The 14,122-nt window shown below is 41.5% G+C and overlaps 2 protein-coding genes and 1 long non-coding RNA gene across 4 annotated transcripts; 1 reads left to right on the forward strand and 2 right to left on the reverse strand.

Moving 5' to 3' along the window:
- Positions 1-5,121: 5,121 nt before the first annotated feature.
- LOC103703984 lies at positions 5,122-8,254 on the reverse strand. Its single transcript, XM_008787101.4, has 4 exons — positions 8,150-8,254; positions 7,943-8,025; positions 7,729-7,819; positions 5,122-5,445 (listed from the first exon to the last, which is right to left on the reverse strand). Exons 1-4 carry the CDS (start codon positions 8,176-8,178, stop codon positions 5,415-5,417), a joined length of 234 nt encoding a protein of 77 aa, XP_008785323.1. The 5' UTR covers positions 8,179-8,254; the 3' UTR covers positions 5,122-5,414.
- A 1,485-nt stretch (positions 8,255-9,739) lies between these two features.
- Positions 9,740-10,710, forward strand: LOC103703980. Of its 2 annotated transcripts, none has more exons than XR_003385075.2 (4): positions 9,740-9,904; positions 10,046-10,182; positions 10,368-10,469; positions 10,582-10,710. It is a non-coding gene; the product is annotated as an uncharacterized LOC103703980 (long non-coding RNA). The 2 variants fall into 2 exon arrangements; XR_603534.4 differs by having other exon boundaries at positions 9,742-9,904; positions 10,113-10,182.
- Positions 10,711-11,345: 635 nt separating this feature from the next.
- LOC103705456 (probable 26S proteasome non-ATPase regulatory subunit 3) lies at positions 11,346-12,854 on the reverse strand. Its single transcript, XM_017841829.3, has 5 exons — positions 12,721-12,854; positions 12,269-12,410; positions 12,084-12,194; positions 11,746-11,985; positions 11,346-11,658 (listed from the first exon to the last, which is right to left on the reverse strand). Exons 2-5 carry the CDS (start codon positions 12,299-12,301, stop codon positions 11,491-11,493), a joined length of 552 nt encoding a protein of 183 aa, XP_017697318.2. The 5' UTR covers positions 12,302-12,410; positions 12,721-12,854; the 3' UTR covers positions 11,346-11,490.
- Between the last annotated feature and the right edge of the window lie 1,268 nt (positions 12,855-14,122).

Raw genomic sequence — 14,122 nt, forward strand, 5'->3', positions numbered from 1 at the left:
ATTCAATCCTCCAAGACTATCTTAAGTTTGAGGGGCGTTGTTAGTGTACTAGTAAATATGATTGATATTCTTTTTATTAATCTTGATACACTTTCCTTATCAGCTATATTGTTAGACCATATATTGATGCGCTTGTTGTAATAGTGAACACAATATAGAGAGATTTCATCTTCTTCTTTTGTTTTAGTCGATTGAATTTTAGCTGGATTTGTGGACTGGACGATTCATCTGAACATGGCCGACCCATATCAATCCACCATCCCGAATTCGAATTCCACGGAAGAAGTACAGATCTCTGTGACTCCCCGATCCTCCTCCCTCTCATTTCTTTTCTTTCCCTCTTACGCCCGCTCTCCCTCTGATTCCTGCAACCTGTTAGGCTTAAACCCCGTCAGGATCAACCGGGGTCGGAGGGTCGTATGAAGGAAACAGGGATGCATGCATGAGGGAGAGGAAGTGCGAACGCGGATGTCAGGACTTTGCTCTCCTGTTCTCCCGCTTCCTCCCTGCCGCTCAAAGCCTGGGACGCAAGATCACGCAGGAAACTCCCAAACGGACCCCAAATGTGGAAGCATCAGGGCGTTGTTAAACGCCACGAAATCGGTTTTCTTTTGTACAGCACTCCAGAAGAATACGGTGGGCAGCATTTCGAACTCTCGGACAGTCCATCATGTCGGTTGATCAAACAACAAACGGCTCAGAAACTCGACGAGTGGAACGGCAAGAAAACGGTCTCGTGATCTGGTTGCCGCCAACTCTTCGTCCAAATAGATATTTTCTTTCACGGAACGAAGGCTTAAAGCGGCACGGCGCATTGGAGCAACTTTGAGATTCGTGTAATGCTGGGTGGATAAAATACTTGTAGGCGCTCGTGCACACCTCCACGTCACCCTCAGGGTCAAGTGGATTCGAACGAAACTGAGATGATGTCGGTTTGAGAGGTCCGGCTTTAAAAAGCCGTCCAATTTACACCGAACTGATGATATTGATTCGGAAGCTCCCATTTTGGAGACTCGAACCCTCTGATTCAGGCGATCCGGATGGTCCAAATCCAAGCTAACCAGACATTTAAAATTACACCTAGAATGAGTTGAAAGGTGGATTTAAACCTCTGAGCTTTAGTAAAGCTACATGCCACTCCATCAGTGAGAAGTGAATTTGGGACTATTTCAGTATAATGCTTAAAAATATAGTTGTATTCTTGTCCAACCACCGGAGCTTTGACAGGGTCGCTCTTCAATTTAATTTTGGTAACTAGGCTTCTAGCATCTACCATATTTTCTTCCTTCTTCTGGGCAACGATGGATCCAAGGGCACGACTGCATTGACGGAGGCGGAGATTAAGCAATTAGAGCTTCTCCGGTGAAGGTTGAGGGCAAGGGAGAGATAGATGGCGGCAAAAATTGGAAGGGTAACATCAGAATCAGAGATCAAGTATGAGAGATAATAGAGATTGGGTGTCAAAATGGAAAATCAGAGCACAGGGTTAGGGGACAAGAGAAGAAAAGATAAGCTCCCTTTCTAAAATCATTTGATGATATTATCTTTTTAATAAAGTATAAAATTTATTATTATTATATATTTATCTTATTATTTGAGAGTATTTATTTGATACGAAGGCAATTTGAATCTAAATTAGAACATATTTTACTAATATTTTGTGCCATCTTCTCTATCAATGGCAACCTATTGCAGATGTTTTATAATGAAGGTTCATAAGACGTGTAGGAAGTGTGAAACACTTTTATTGAGTCACATGAGCAAAATATGTTGATGCAACTGGAGTTTGACTAGGATGATCTAAGTGCTTCTTAATCTCTTTATACATAAATCTTTCTTGAGGGCTAGAAGTCTAAGTAATCTTTCTTGTACCTTGCTAATAGAATGTCTAGCCTACCTATAATTCAATCTAGATTTTTTTCCTTCCCAGGCAATGTAGACAGCTGATGCACCCCACAAATAAAGGCATCCCTTTAATAACTCTCATTCTCTTGCATTTTACTTGCATTCACTCCTGTTTGATGACAGAGAAGGACCAAGCCGGTTGCTTATCTAACATACTTTGCCGAGAGGTCTCACATAAAATGGTTCGGTAATCAACATATGTGCCACAAGAGTCCAATCTATTGTATTGTATTTATCAAACCATCACAACCATCCATTTGTAACTCCAATATATTTTATCTACAAGATAGAAATAATGAATTGGAAGGATGGATTCAGCAGCATAACAGAATGTTATATTATTATTGTTGTTGTTGTTATAATTATTTTTTTGTTAATAAATTGAAGGAATAAATTCAGACCGTAACAAAATATATAATTATTATATATTTTGTTACGGTCTGAATTTATTCCTTCAATTTATTAAAAAAAAATAATTATAACAACAACATGTGTGGTTTTGGTCTGGTCACCATCTCAGCGGCAGTCCAAAGGGAGGGCGACGGGCACGTGCAGGGAGATGAAACGATCGTGGATGAGCCGTTGACGCTTTCTTCCGCAGGCTGCATGGGAGTCGGATGGAAGCCGCCAGCGGCACGAATATGGACGCGTTTCCAAATCGATCCTGGACCCAACAAAGAAGCAAAGGCGCGTGGAAATGCCGCTCTTCTGGCAGAACGCGGTAGGCCAAAATATCCTAAAATCCCGTACGATAAAATATCCTTAAAAGACGAAACTACCCCTCCCTATAAAAGGGATCGTCGAGAGTAATCAAGTCTTGCCCAACTGCACAACCCGTTCTGTCTAATCTTGGTAGTTAACTACGAAAGAATTCCGAAATACTGTCTCAACCAAAATTTTTAAGTTAGATTTTTATCTCAGCCGAGTTCAGAGAAGAGTAAAGATTATCACGCTAGGCCAATATGTTATAATACACATATGCAACTCTATTATCTTGATTAATGTAAACTGAAAAATCCAATATATAGATTGGCACAAAATTATTCAAATTGGCCAATATTTTTTAATTATTATTTTTATTTTTATAAATAAAGTTTGAACTAATGAAACTCAAAATTAATACTTAACCATGGTTGATAATCTTGAATGTACTGCGTTAGATGAGATATAAATATTTTGGTCGTGAAACATCATCAAAGATCACAAAAATCTCGGTTTACTAAAAATTTTCTTATTTATTACGGTATTCAAGATAAACAAAAATCTCAATTACACGATACGCGTTGTCAGATAAGGCAAGACGGTCTCAAGATAAACTAATATTATCATAAACGAAGAAGAGGGGTATATTAGACTTTTAAAGCGTTCGCCCGCCAGGAGGAGATCCAACTCAGAAAACAACGACGTTCGGAATGTTGAAAAGCGAAAAGAAAAAAAAAGCGAGAAGGGTTTCGACCAGCCCACCTCTAGGTCATCGCCACGTACACATTGCCCGCTCCAAGCTTATCCACTCGTTTCCCTTCCCCAACTTTATAAGCTCCTCCTCCTCCTCCTCCTCCGCTCTCTCTGTATTCTTATTTTATTCGAGAAAAGAAAAAGGCGAAAAGTGGAGGTCAATCCAAAATGGCATCTGGTCTAGTTCTCTCCTTCCGGCCGGCCGTGATCCGTGCTCGCGCCACAACCGGAGGCGACAGGCGGTCCGAGAGGCGCGGTCGGAGCAGCGGCACCTGGTGGACCCCACTGTTCGGGTGGCCATCGGAGCCGGATTACATAGACGACGGTGGGCCGGCGCCGGTGGAGGCCGAGGCGGAAGAGGGGAAGCGGCGTCCGGCGCGGAGGTTCGCGGCGTTAACGGAGGAAAAGGCGAGGGAGTTACGGATGAAGACCATGGAGATGGAGACCTTCCACGACGTCATGTATCACTCCGCCATCGCCTCCCGTCTTGCTTCCAATCTCCCACCCCGCCGATCCGCCTACTAATTTGACTAGAGTAAAGCAAATTCGTCGACTACGATTACAAGAAGAAGCCGACACATTCTCTCTCTCTGCCCCCTCTATTTTCTTTCTTTTTTATAAAAAAAAAATTCTATGTATATACGAAGGAAGAAATAATGCTTTGTTTCGAAGGTCGTTCTTTTCGCGCCTTGAAAGGTTATATTAATCTATTTTATGTTGGACGTGTTATTCATATCGCCTAGCCGCCTGATCTAGATCTGAAGGCGTGATATTTTGTTAAAACACTATAAAACTCCTGCGTTCGAAAGGATTCGAATAAGCCTTCTAGATCAGCTGTCTTCAAAGACAGCAATTAATGCAACGGTTTTCAAGTGCTCCCATTAAGTTATAACGAGCACCGGCTGTTATCTTAAAAATTCATGCAGCTATTTACCTCAAGTAATATGTCATAAAGAAAGGCTAGAATTGACAATAACTTACAGAAAATATACAATTTCCGCATTACTCGATGTAATCTTGCTCAAGGCGTTCCCATCTTTTACACCCTCGTTGCTCGTGTCTGTTTACGTCTACCGCACCAACCTATCATATCTATGAATGCTACTGCTAGAACTTGGGAGATTGGCTAATTGGAAGGAGTTCCATGGAGATAGTACGGATACTATGAGGGAAGTGCCTTTGGCTGTTAGACTGCAGAACACACCTTTGAAAGAGTGCCAAGCGGGAGGCATCAAGCAATCAACGCCATAGCAGGGGCACAGCAACACTTTATTTCAACAATTTTAAAGCAACCCAAATGAGCTAACAACCGCTTTAAACAGCAACCCAAACAGCTATAGAATCTGAATCTGAAAAGCAGGGTAGGAAAAGCTGGAGAATCATGGTGTAATTTGCAGCACTAGCTATTAGCAAATAAATGCCAAATCGCAGGTGATCTTCCTCGCTTAATAGATTGGTTTTCCAAACTTCTTAATCTCGATGCAGACATGTCTCTCTGATCCATCTTTTGGATCGAAATCTACCAACAACTCTATATAACAGGCATGCGCATACACTCCGAGAATCACCAAGAAGGAGATATTGTTGCTGAGAGAAACACCGCCGATCTAACTACTTTGATCTCATATTTCACTTTTGCTCTACCAGAGAATATTTTGCTTGGAACAAGCTCTAGATTCCTGCTGCAAGTGTTTTCTGTTGCAAGTGAACATTTAAAAGCACCATATGAATGAATCTATTTTCCGAATGAAGTGCTCAAAATTGGGAGCAAGAAAAGAAATTTTTCTTTTCTGAAAGGACAAAGAACATACTGAAACTGGAGCTATTGTACTGGTGACAGCGTCTTTCTCGCCGACCAAAAGTATATGCTTTCATTATTTCAATCAAACAAAAACAATTAAAACATTCCACAGAAAAAGCAAGTCGCTGGGAAAACAGTATCACAGCCAGAGCTCATGTGAGAACTACTTCTCATACTACCGGAAAATCACGAGGCAGAGAAGAATCTGCAAATGGTAACACCAATGGCGGCCATTTAAAACAGCTCCTGTATTTCACTTCCTCTCGATATCATATAGATCAGTTCTGAAACTAAATTAAGGATAAGCAGAAAAGCAATGAGTCGACGTGCCCTATTGACTAGGGCAAATTTAAGAACAGGAATACATATGCAATATACATAATAGAATAGAATTTTTAACATTTAGAAAGTTTTGTTTTTAACTTAAAAAGAAAAAAGCTTGAGATAGACAAGTCTAAACTCATGAGGAAAATTAAAATCTACTTGAGAAATTACCTAGTGCCAAGCAACTAACTACTCCAGTAATCATAATGCCACAAATCAAACAATGAGTAACTGCTGAAGAAGTCGCTGTTAAAATTACACATAGGAAACCTCCCATTGATATTTAGAAAGTACGAGTTCTTTCACAAGTGCTAATTGAGGTATGTGACAATTTATATGTTAGTCAGCCAGAATAGAGGCAAGAGCTGTAATAAATTCGCAACAATTGTAAAAGGAAAAAAACAGAACGAGACAAACAGCATATTAGCTGCATAAAAGGAGATCATAAGTCAGGAAATGCAAATCCTAATATCTTTTATCAAACAAAGAAGAACACAATATAAGAATTATCAGCACGTATAGAAAGGATGAGATAAGATTATGTGTCAGCTACTCTTCTTGAGAAAGGAAGCTGATTTTCTCTTATTGTGTTCGGAAAAGGGTTTTCTTTCTTGTTAGGTCTCGCCCATAAATTTTCTTTATTGGTCTCTCTCTAAATCACCCAACCCACCCCAAAAGAAGCCCACAACCTAAACACCAAAAAGGAAATTGTGAATGGTTATTAAGGTGAGCGAGATCAGACAAGAAAGTGAAAGCATGATGTCTAGAAGCAGCATATATAAGGATGAAAAAGATTGAGAAATGGGATGAACTAAACAACCATGAACAACATAATAAAGCCTGCGAGCAAATATAAAGTAAAAAAAACTTAAAATGTTGATGGTGTAAATTAAAAAGGAAGGCCAAGGATACTCCTAAAAGGACTAAAACATACACAAGATTAGATGGTGCAGAAGAGACAGATGCCATAAGGATTATTTTGAAAAATCATAAACAGTTACTTGTGCAAATTAGGTTGAGTGACATGGAAAACAATTCATAAAGCAAAAATAGGAAGTTAAGGTGTCAAGAAATTAAGTTCAGGTTCAAGTGAAAAACTTATGTTGAGAAATTAATAGAGGAGAACATCGCGCCTAATATAGGTAAGAAGGAAGCACAGGAAAATGGATTGATTTGGTCTGAGGATCCACCACGCCTAATATAAATTCAACCATTATAGCAAGTGAAATGCACTCCAAACACCCTAGATTTCCGATTTGAATCGAAATCAATAGGGTATCACCAAAAAAGCATATTAAATTAAAAAAGAAAAACTAGATCCATTGCATGTTTCATTCATGAGCCTAAACTCACAACTTATCAGACCCCTAAACTTTTTCCCAAGCACTAAAATTGTAAATTGCTGATTTTTTTTAAGATGGTAGCACATGGAAATTCGTTTTATGTATCACAGAAAGCTGCTCTTTGCCTACAGTTGCTTTGGCTTAAAATTGGGCACCGATTCATCAAGGGTGGTTGACATCATGTTTAGAGCTGATTGTAACAAGTTCTCAGTGCATGATGAATTATGTATCTATTCATAATGCTTTCCCATACAGATAACAAAGGCTGGTGGCTAACATCACTCTAAATCCAACAGTAACATTGTTCCTAACCAAAATTTTTGCAATCACTAATCATCCTAGGACTGCATCATTAATCAGCAATCAACTCTGCTCGGACAGGCGCTGAATTCTCAAACATTAAAATGGCCAGCCAGAGGAATAATAGTTCAGTATCTAACCATGATCCTAGCAACCACAACATGATCTTGTATCCAAACCATTCACATGGACAACAACTACATTGGTTCTACCAATAAGAAGAGATAAAGAAGACAGAAACAGAAATCCAATCAGATTTCAAAACAACGAGCTAAAAACTAGCTCTGCTATTTTAGATTATATATATATATATATATATATATATATATATATATATATATAGGCTAAATAAAAATTTAATCCACGGATCAGAAAATTTGGTGGCAAAGCAGGCACATCTATCACAGCCAATGAAACCAGACAAAACAATATTTGGGGAAGAACAAACACGGATTCCATGCAATCAAGATCAAACTACTAAAAATAAAAATAGAAACAAAAGAGACATCAGCAGAAATAATTTCCATCAAGCAACGGCAAAGGGGAGTAATTTCAGATCCCGAAATAATAGCACATGAAGGAAGGAAGATGGAAGGATACATCAAGTACGTCCCGTGAGCAAAAGCACCTGCCAAGACCCCGTAAAACAACCGATCCCTCAAAACCGGGTTATGCCTCAACCCAATTCGAACTGCAAAATTTTTGACCTCAAAATGTAAAATAATAATAATATTTCCAAATAACAAGAAAACCAAACCCAACAGTTAATAATTTGTTTTCAAAAAAAAAAAAAGTTTATGGAGAGAGAAGGTACTGAGGGGAAGAACGGGAGCATAGATCAGAGGCAGCAATAGCATGAAAGGGGGTCCCTTTCTCCGTCTCCTCACCGCAGCATCGCTTCAGCACCCAAACATTAAAAAAATTAAAACCAGAGAGATAAGTAATCTAATTAGATTTCGAGTAGGGAAGGAGATCTGATTCCTATGAGTGAAAAAGCATTGTCGATTGATAAAGGGGATACCCGTCGGAGAAATCGGATGAAGGCGCCATCGGGGAAGCAAGCCGTCGAGGCAACCAAACCAAGGCAGTCGTACTTGTTTGGCAAAACCCGTGGGCCGCTTTTCCTCCCTTGTTTCGATAAAAAGAGGGCTATTTCGGTACGTAAGACGCCGGTTTTGACTTTTGACCCACTATTTTTGCTTTGGCTTGCCAACCTTTCCGTTGCACATTCTTGATTCCGATCTGACCGTTCGACATTTTTTTTCTTTTAAACGCATCGGAATCTGATGGATACGATTCGGTTTGGTCGGCAATCCTGGGATTGCAGTTAAATATAATATTGTAATATGAATATTGTTAAAATAATATGTGAATTAACTGTGTTATTTACCGAAGATTTTGAGTATTTAAATAGAAAAAAAAATCAAAAAAATATTTTTTGACTAGTATTTTTTTTTTAAGATTATAAATGGTTAGATATGGTATCAGAACATATCCGGCCTATAGCCCATATAGAATAGGAGACACCACAGCACACCCTTATTGGAGCTGACCATTTACCAATGGTAGTATTTGTGATTAGATTTGAATGAATTTAAACTTCAAACCTAACAAAAATGTCAGAACTTAAATAAAAAGAGTATACAAGGATCCACGTGAATGTGTGTTTAGTCCTATATAAAGGAAAGCAGTTTAAGCAGAACAGCCTCATGATGGCACTACTAATCTTCAGTTTTTCAGAAATAAGATACATCATTTTCTTTCGCAATTGATTATTTATTCTTCAAAATTAAGGCTATATACCTAGTAGCATTGTCTCTCCGGACCATTTTTTTTCAGAAAGCAACCTGGCCTAAAGATCTTATAAGCCCGATGAGATCTTTCTAGCATACAAGCACGCTCTCATAATATTTTAGATATACACGGAACGAAACATGCGAATAAAGAAATTTTATCAAACTAACAAAAAAAAGAAAGAAACATGTCCAATAGACTATATCAAGATCATCTTATTCAGCCAATATATGCATTTTGTTTCAGAGATGAAAGGACAACTATATCATCCGTCACAACAAAGTGCAACGTTAAGTGATGTCCGAATTGTTGATAAAACATGTTAATTTTATGAATGGGATGGTTCTGCATTGTTTGCCTGGACTCGTCTAAATGCTTAACTTTCGTCTACTCATCAGTATGATGTTAAAGAATCACTGAGTAAGTGACTTTTTTGATGGAATAAAGAGGAAGTTAAGCAGTGTCATCGGTGACATGCTTAGTGTTGGGCTACTGAAAGATAAGGTCCAGTATCATTGCCCAGAACAAGATCCTAGTCTTTCCCATACGGTACGGAGCCCACGAGTTTGATCATGGTCTATCTCCGCGTGTAGGGTACCTACCGGACCGGCCCGGCCCACCTGTTGCAGCCGACGTCGCTAAAATAATCCTGCGAGCCTTGCAGCCCGGTCGCGTCGCATCGGGATTCAGGAATATTTCTCCGAGATATTGTACGGCTGGAGTTTAATTTTGGGCGAGAGCGGGATTGGATCTAACGGCGGAGAGAGTCGCGTCATGGCTAAGAGGGTGGCGTTAGATTGAAGCCCAGGCCCGCACCGTATTTACCTCCCACGCCTCGGTCCTCCTCTTTCACCTCCTCGCGCCTCTCCTCCCCTCCCCCGGCGCGCTGAGCCCGTGCTCGGAGAGAAGAAAAACCTCCACCCACCCTCGTTGGAATCCTTCGAAGCCTCCGAGTCTTTGGAGAGGATCAGAAACAAATATGGTATTTTCCTGTTCTTCTCTCTTCCACTTCATTCTTTTTCTAGGTTTTAGGAATCTCTCTCTCTCTCCCCCTCTCAGATCAGGACGAGGGATTTAATCCTTATTATCGCGTGCGTGCCATCTCTTTCCCATGGATTCCTAGGTTTGCTGCCGATCGATGCTCTCTTCTTCTTCTTCTTGAGTTCTTATATCCTTCGTGTGTGCTGTAGGCGCTTCCGAACCAGAAGACGGTGGATTACCCTAGCTTCAAGCTCCTAATCGTTGGGGACGGTGGGACAGGTGACCCTTCTTTCTTTCTCTTTCCTTTTTATTTATTTTTCTTTATTTTTTCTTCCTCTACTGTCATCTTTTTTCCATTGATCTATTTACGCAATAAAACTTCTTTGTCTTGACTCTTTCTTGATCCTTGGTCTATATGGTAATGTTTCTTCACCCCCTCCGCGGTTGATTGATCGGACAAAAAGGAATTGTCTTTTTAAGAAGCCCCGTAACCTGCTAATATGCAGCAGGGAAGACTGCCTTCGTCAAGAGGCATCTTACCGGGGAATTTGAGAAGAAATACGAATGTAGGTGTATGATATACCAAGAAATATTACTTCTTCTTTATTACTACTAGTACTGTTACTAGTGTTATTATCACTATCGTTTAATTTGGTTGAGTTATTGGCTTCTCTGAAGCTGCTATTGTTGTTGAAGTCCATCCCTGGGATTTCCACGCCAATTGCAGGAAGATCCGGTTCTGCTGCTGGGATACTGCGGGAGAGGAGAAGTTTGGTGGGCTAAGGGATGGATATTAGCGAGTCATTGCTACTGATTAGGGCTGTTAACGAGCCGAGCCGAGCCCGAGCCTGGGAAAGCTCGGCTCGGCTCGTTTCACAGTAGCTCGGGCTCGGGCTCGGGCTCGGGCTCGGTAACGAGCTCTGTATTGGGCTCGGGCTCGGGCTCGCTTGGTAAAGCAAAGGCTCGGGCTCGGGCTCGCTTGTTAAAGCAAAGGCTCGGGCTCGGGCTCGGGCTCGTTTCAATTACGAGCTCCTGAACGAGCCCGAGCTCGGGCTCGGGCTCGGGCTCGGTACGAGCTCGGTGGTCTGTTTCTTGTTTCCTTGAAACAGGCATTCACCATCTGTCACAGAAAATTGAATGACCTTCAGAAGGTTTTTGAGGGAAGTAGGTGATTTCCATCCTGAGAACCTGAGAAGAGTTGCATAGAACTATTAGATCACTGTATGTGCATTTCTAGTTCATTCAAGTTCATTATACAGCTTTACTTGCCCCAAATGGCATTGATTCGGAATATTTGATGTGCAAATATTTGCAAATGAACTCATTAACCTCTCATAGTTCTCAGCTGACAGGCATATATTTTGTCATTCAGATCATATGATAGTTGAATTTTATTTCTTGGTTTTATCTTCTTGATCACTGAAATTTGCATTTGTTGCTTGTTTAACAGAAACCTCACAACTTGAAATTGGAAACATAAGTACATTAACTTATTCTGTTGTTACAGATGACAGTACATTATGAATACTAATATTGACTCGACCAGTTTCAGAATGAAGAAAAGAGGAGCCTCATGATGCTCCTTGCTCACACTAGTAGGCATTGTTGAGGTAGAAATACAAGCCAGCTAGCCCTGCAACTCCAAGCACTATGGCAACAGGTAACGCTTTCCTGAAAGCACAAGTGTTTCAAGAAAGTGCCAGCAAACTTCTCTGCGACGGTCCTAAACAGCTCCAGATCTCCAATTCGCACAGCCTAAGATCAGAATATTAAATTATTAGAACAATAATAATATAAACTAGGACAAATGTTGTGCTATTTGAGTGACAATGACAATCTCACATTTGTAAGCTCAAAATAGGGTGTCAAAGCCTTCTTCATGCCTTTCTGCATAAAAACAGTTTTCTCAGGGATTTCCCCTAGAAGTAAGCGGACTATCACAGCCCACTTGTTGCATTGGATTCGAAAACCCCATGCTCCAGCAGGAGCTTTTCGAGCAGCTTGCAGAAGGCTTTCTTTGGCATCAGTATATTCCAACTGAATGGTCCTGATCTTTCCTAAGTAGAACAGGTAGCGGCAGAACTTTAGGAGAAAAAACCTCAAGGTTAGCATATATATTTGTTTCACAACGAGAATGAAGTCTAAAGGTAATTTCATGGAGTCACAAGCAAAAGTATTGCCTGCTGATTGGAATGTGCTTCGAAACGTGGGGCCTTTGACCTCAGTTTCTCGGCCTGGTCATACAAGTTATAATGAAGGTAATTGCGAAGTAGCAGGTTGAGAAGGGTTTCCTGCATCTCACCGGTATAATTAGCAAGTTTCAGCAGATAAATATATCATAAAATATCTCTGTAAAGCAACAAACCTGACCCAGCTCATCACGCCGTAAGGTGGCCATGCGATGCAAGGCAAGGAGGGGCCTGACAAGACAAGATCACTGTGTGAGAAGAAGCTATAACAATTAAGAAATTAATATGGCCTGAATCTCCGTTTGGGAGCCCCGCAGACTATAAGAAATTAATTAGAAGTCAGGAAATGCATTCTCTCTCCAATTCTAGCCAATTCAATCATGGAAAGAAATGTATAAAGATCATGTTGCTTGCAGTTTACTTTCCTGGATGTATGGAACACCTTCTTATGAAGCAATGAGCTGGTACTTTAAAATGCCATGGGTTGAAAAGAAGAAGACAGCAGGATACTTAGAGAAAAGATCTGAAACCATGCAACAAGACTGATTGCATGGGAAAGGAATGGAGTGTTAAGATCAATCAAGGTGAAGCCAAATTGTTACATGGAGAAGAAAAGGATACAACTCACCAGGGCAGAAATACTTATCTGGAAGCTTCTCAAAGGGTGTTCTATCATTGTATATGTAACTGCACATAATTTAGAAACAAATCACAGTTAAAAGACATCTGAATGCATTAGTACTCAATGCAGTATCAGTAAAATAAAGCTGAGGAGAATGGAGAACCTCGGGGCGGCGGCAGGAGCTTGTTGCAGGGGTGACAGCACTCAACAGCATAGAAATAATTGATGCTTCAGTGAGCATATGATGTAACAAAAGATAAAGAGCATATGATGTAACAGTCAAACAGGGACAGCAGCAAAACAAACAAAATAAAACACAAAACTATACCCAGAATTTGTACATAATTCCTTTCCCAACAAAAGATAAAGAGCATATGATGTAACAAAGGAGAAACGCGAACAACAATCCTGCCACCCAAAATAAACCAGCACAAAACATTAAGCAATGCTGTAGCGTGTAAAGGTATAGACATATATCCTATTTACTCCTGGTTAAAGAAATAAAGAAAGAAAGAGAGTGTAAACTTTATCACCACGCATGCAACAGTAGCAGACTACTTGATAAACACAAAAAGATGAGAGCAGGAAAACAAAATATGCAAATGAAACACAATCTAACATCAAGTTCAGCCAAATAACAAGGGTCATCGGTGGGCTGCAGCATCAGACCGGCCTTCTCCTCAACAAACTAAAAAACATCCCATACAAATCAAGTTCTACAAAAGAGTTCAAGAAGGAGGGGTTCGGAGGAGGAGGGCCGGAGGGGTTCGGAGGAGGAGGAGGGCCGGAGGGGTTCGGTCCGTTCGGAGGAGAAGGAAGGCCGGAGGGGTTCGGAGGAGAAGGAGGGCCGGAGGGGTTCGGAGGAGAAGTCGAGAAGGAGGGGTTCGGAGGAGAAGCCGAGAAGGAGGGCCGGAGGGGTTCGGCGGCGCGGCGTGCGGGCGAAGGGAGGCGGAGCGCGGCGGGGCTGGGGCTGGAAGGGGGTCGTCGCCGGAAGGGCTGGGAGGGCTGGGAGTCGAGTGGGAGACAGGGAGAGGCCGAAATCGGGGGAGGGCTGGGACTTGGGAGAGGCGGCCGAGACTCGAGAGGGAGACGGTCACAGGAGGAGTCGAGGAGACCTGGAGACTAGGGCATGCCATGCATGAGCTGATGAGTGATGAGTGGTGGTGATCACGATCTGGGTCGATGGACGGTGGGGGCTGGTCCGGCTGGAGAGTGGGCTGGCCGGGTGGGCCCATGGCCATGGGAGACCAATCAATCAGCATTCAGCAAATAGCCAAAGGCCCAAGCTCGTTTGGGCTCGTGAGCTGCTCGGGCTCGAGCTCGGGCTCGAGCTCGGATGTAAACGAGCCTCATATTAGGCTCGGGCTCGGGCTCGTTTGACTAACGAGCCGAGCCCGAGCCGGGCTTT

This window comes from Phoenix dactylifera, chromosome 9 (assembly GCF_009389715.1).
Source record: "Phoenix dactylifera cultivar Barhee BC4 chromosome 9, palm_55x_up_171113_PBpolish2nd_filt_p, whole genome shotgun sequence".
In the NCBI taxonomy this organism is placed as follows: domain Eukaryota; kingdom Viridiplantae; phylum Streptophyta; class Magnoliopsida; order Arecales; family Arecaceae; genus Phoenix; species Phoenix dactylifera.

Bases quoted from the DNA above. Each gene is read 5' to 3' on its own strand.
- LOC103705456 (XM_017841829.3), bottom strand. From the start codon at position 12,301: ATGGCCACCTTACGGCGTGATGAGCTGGGTCAG. The intron at 12,195-12,268 runs GTTTGTTGCTTT...GGTGAGATGCAG, and splicing joins GGCGTGATGAGCTGGGTCAG to GAAACCCTTCTCAACCTGCT. The intron at 11,986-12,083 runs GCAATACTTTTG...TTTCTCCTAAAG, and splicing joins AAGCACATTCCAATCAGCAG to TTCTGCCGCTACCTGTTCTA.
- LOC103703984 (XM_008787101.4), bottom strand. From the start codon at position 8,178: ATGGCGCCTTCATCCGATTTCTCCGACGG. The intron at 8,026-8,149 runs GTATCCCCTTTA...TGGGTGCTGAAG, and splicing joins TCATCCGATTTCTCCGACGG to CGATGCTGCGGTGAGGAGAC. The intron at 5,446-7,728 runs GTATCCTTCCAT...ATTTAGTTTCAG, and splicing joins GCTCACGGGACGTACTTGAT to AACTGATCTATATGATATCG.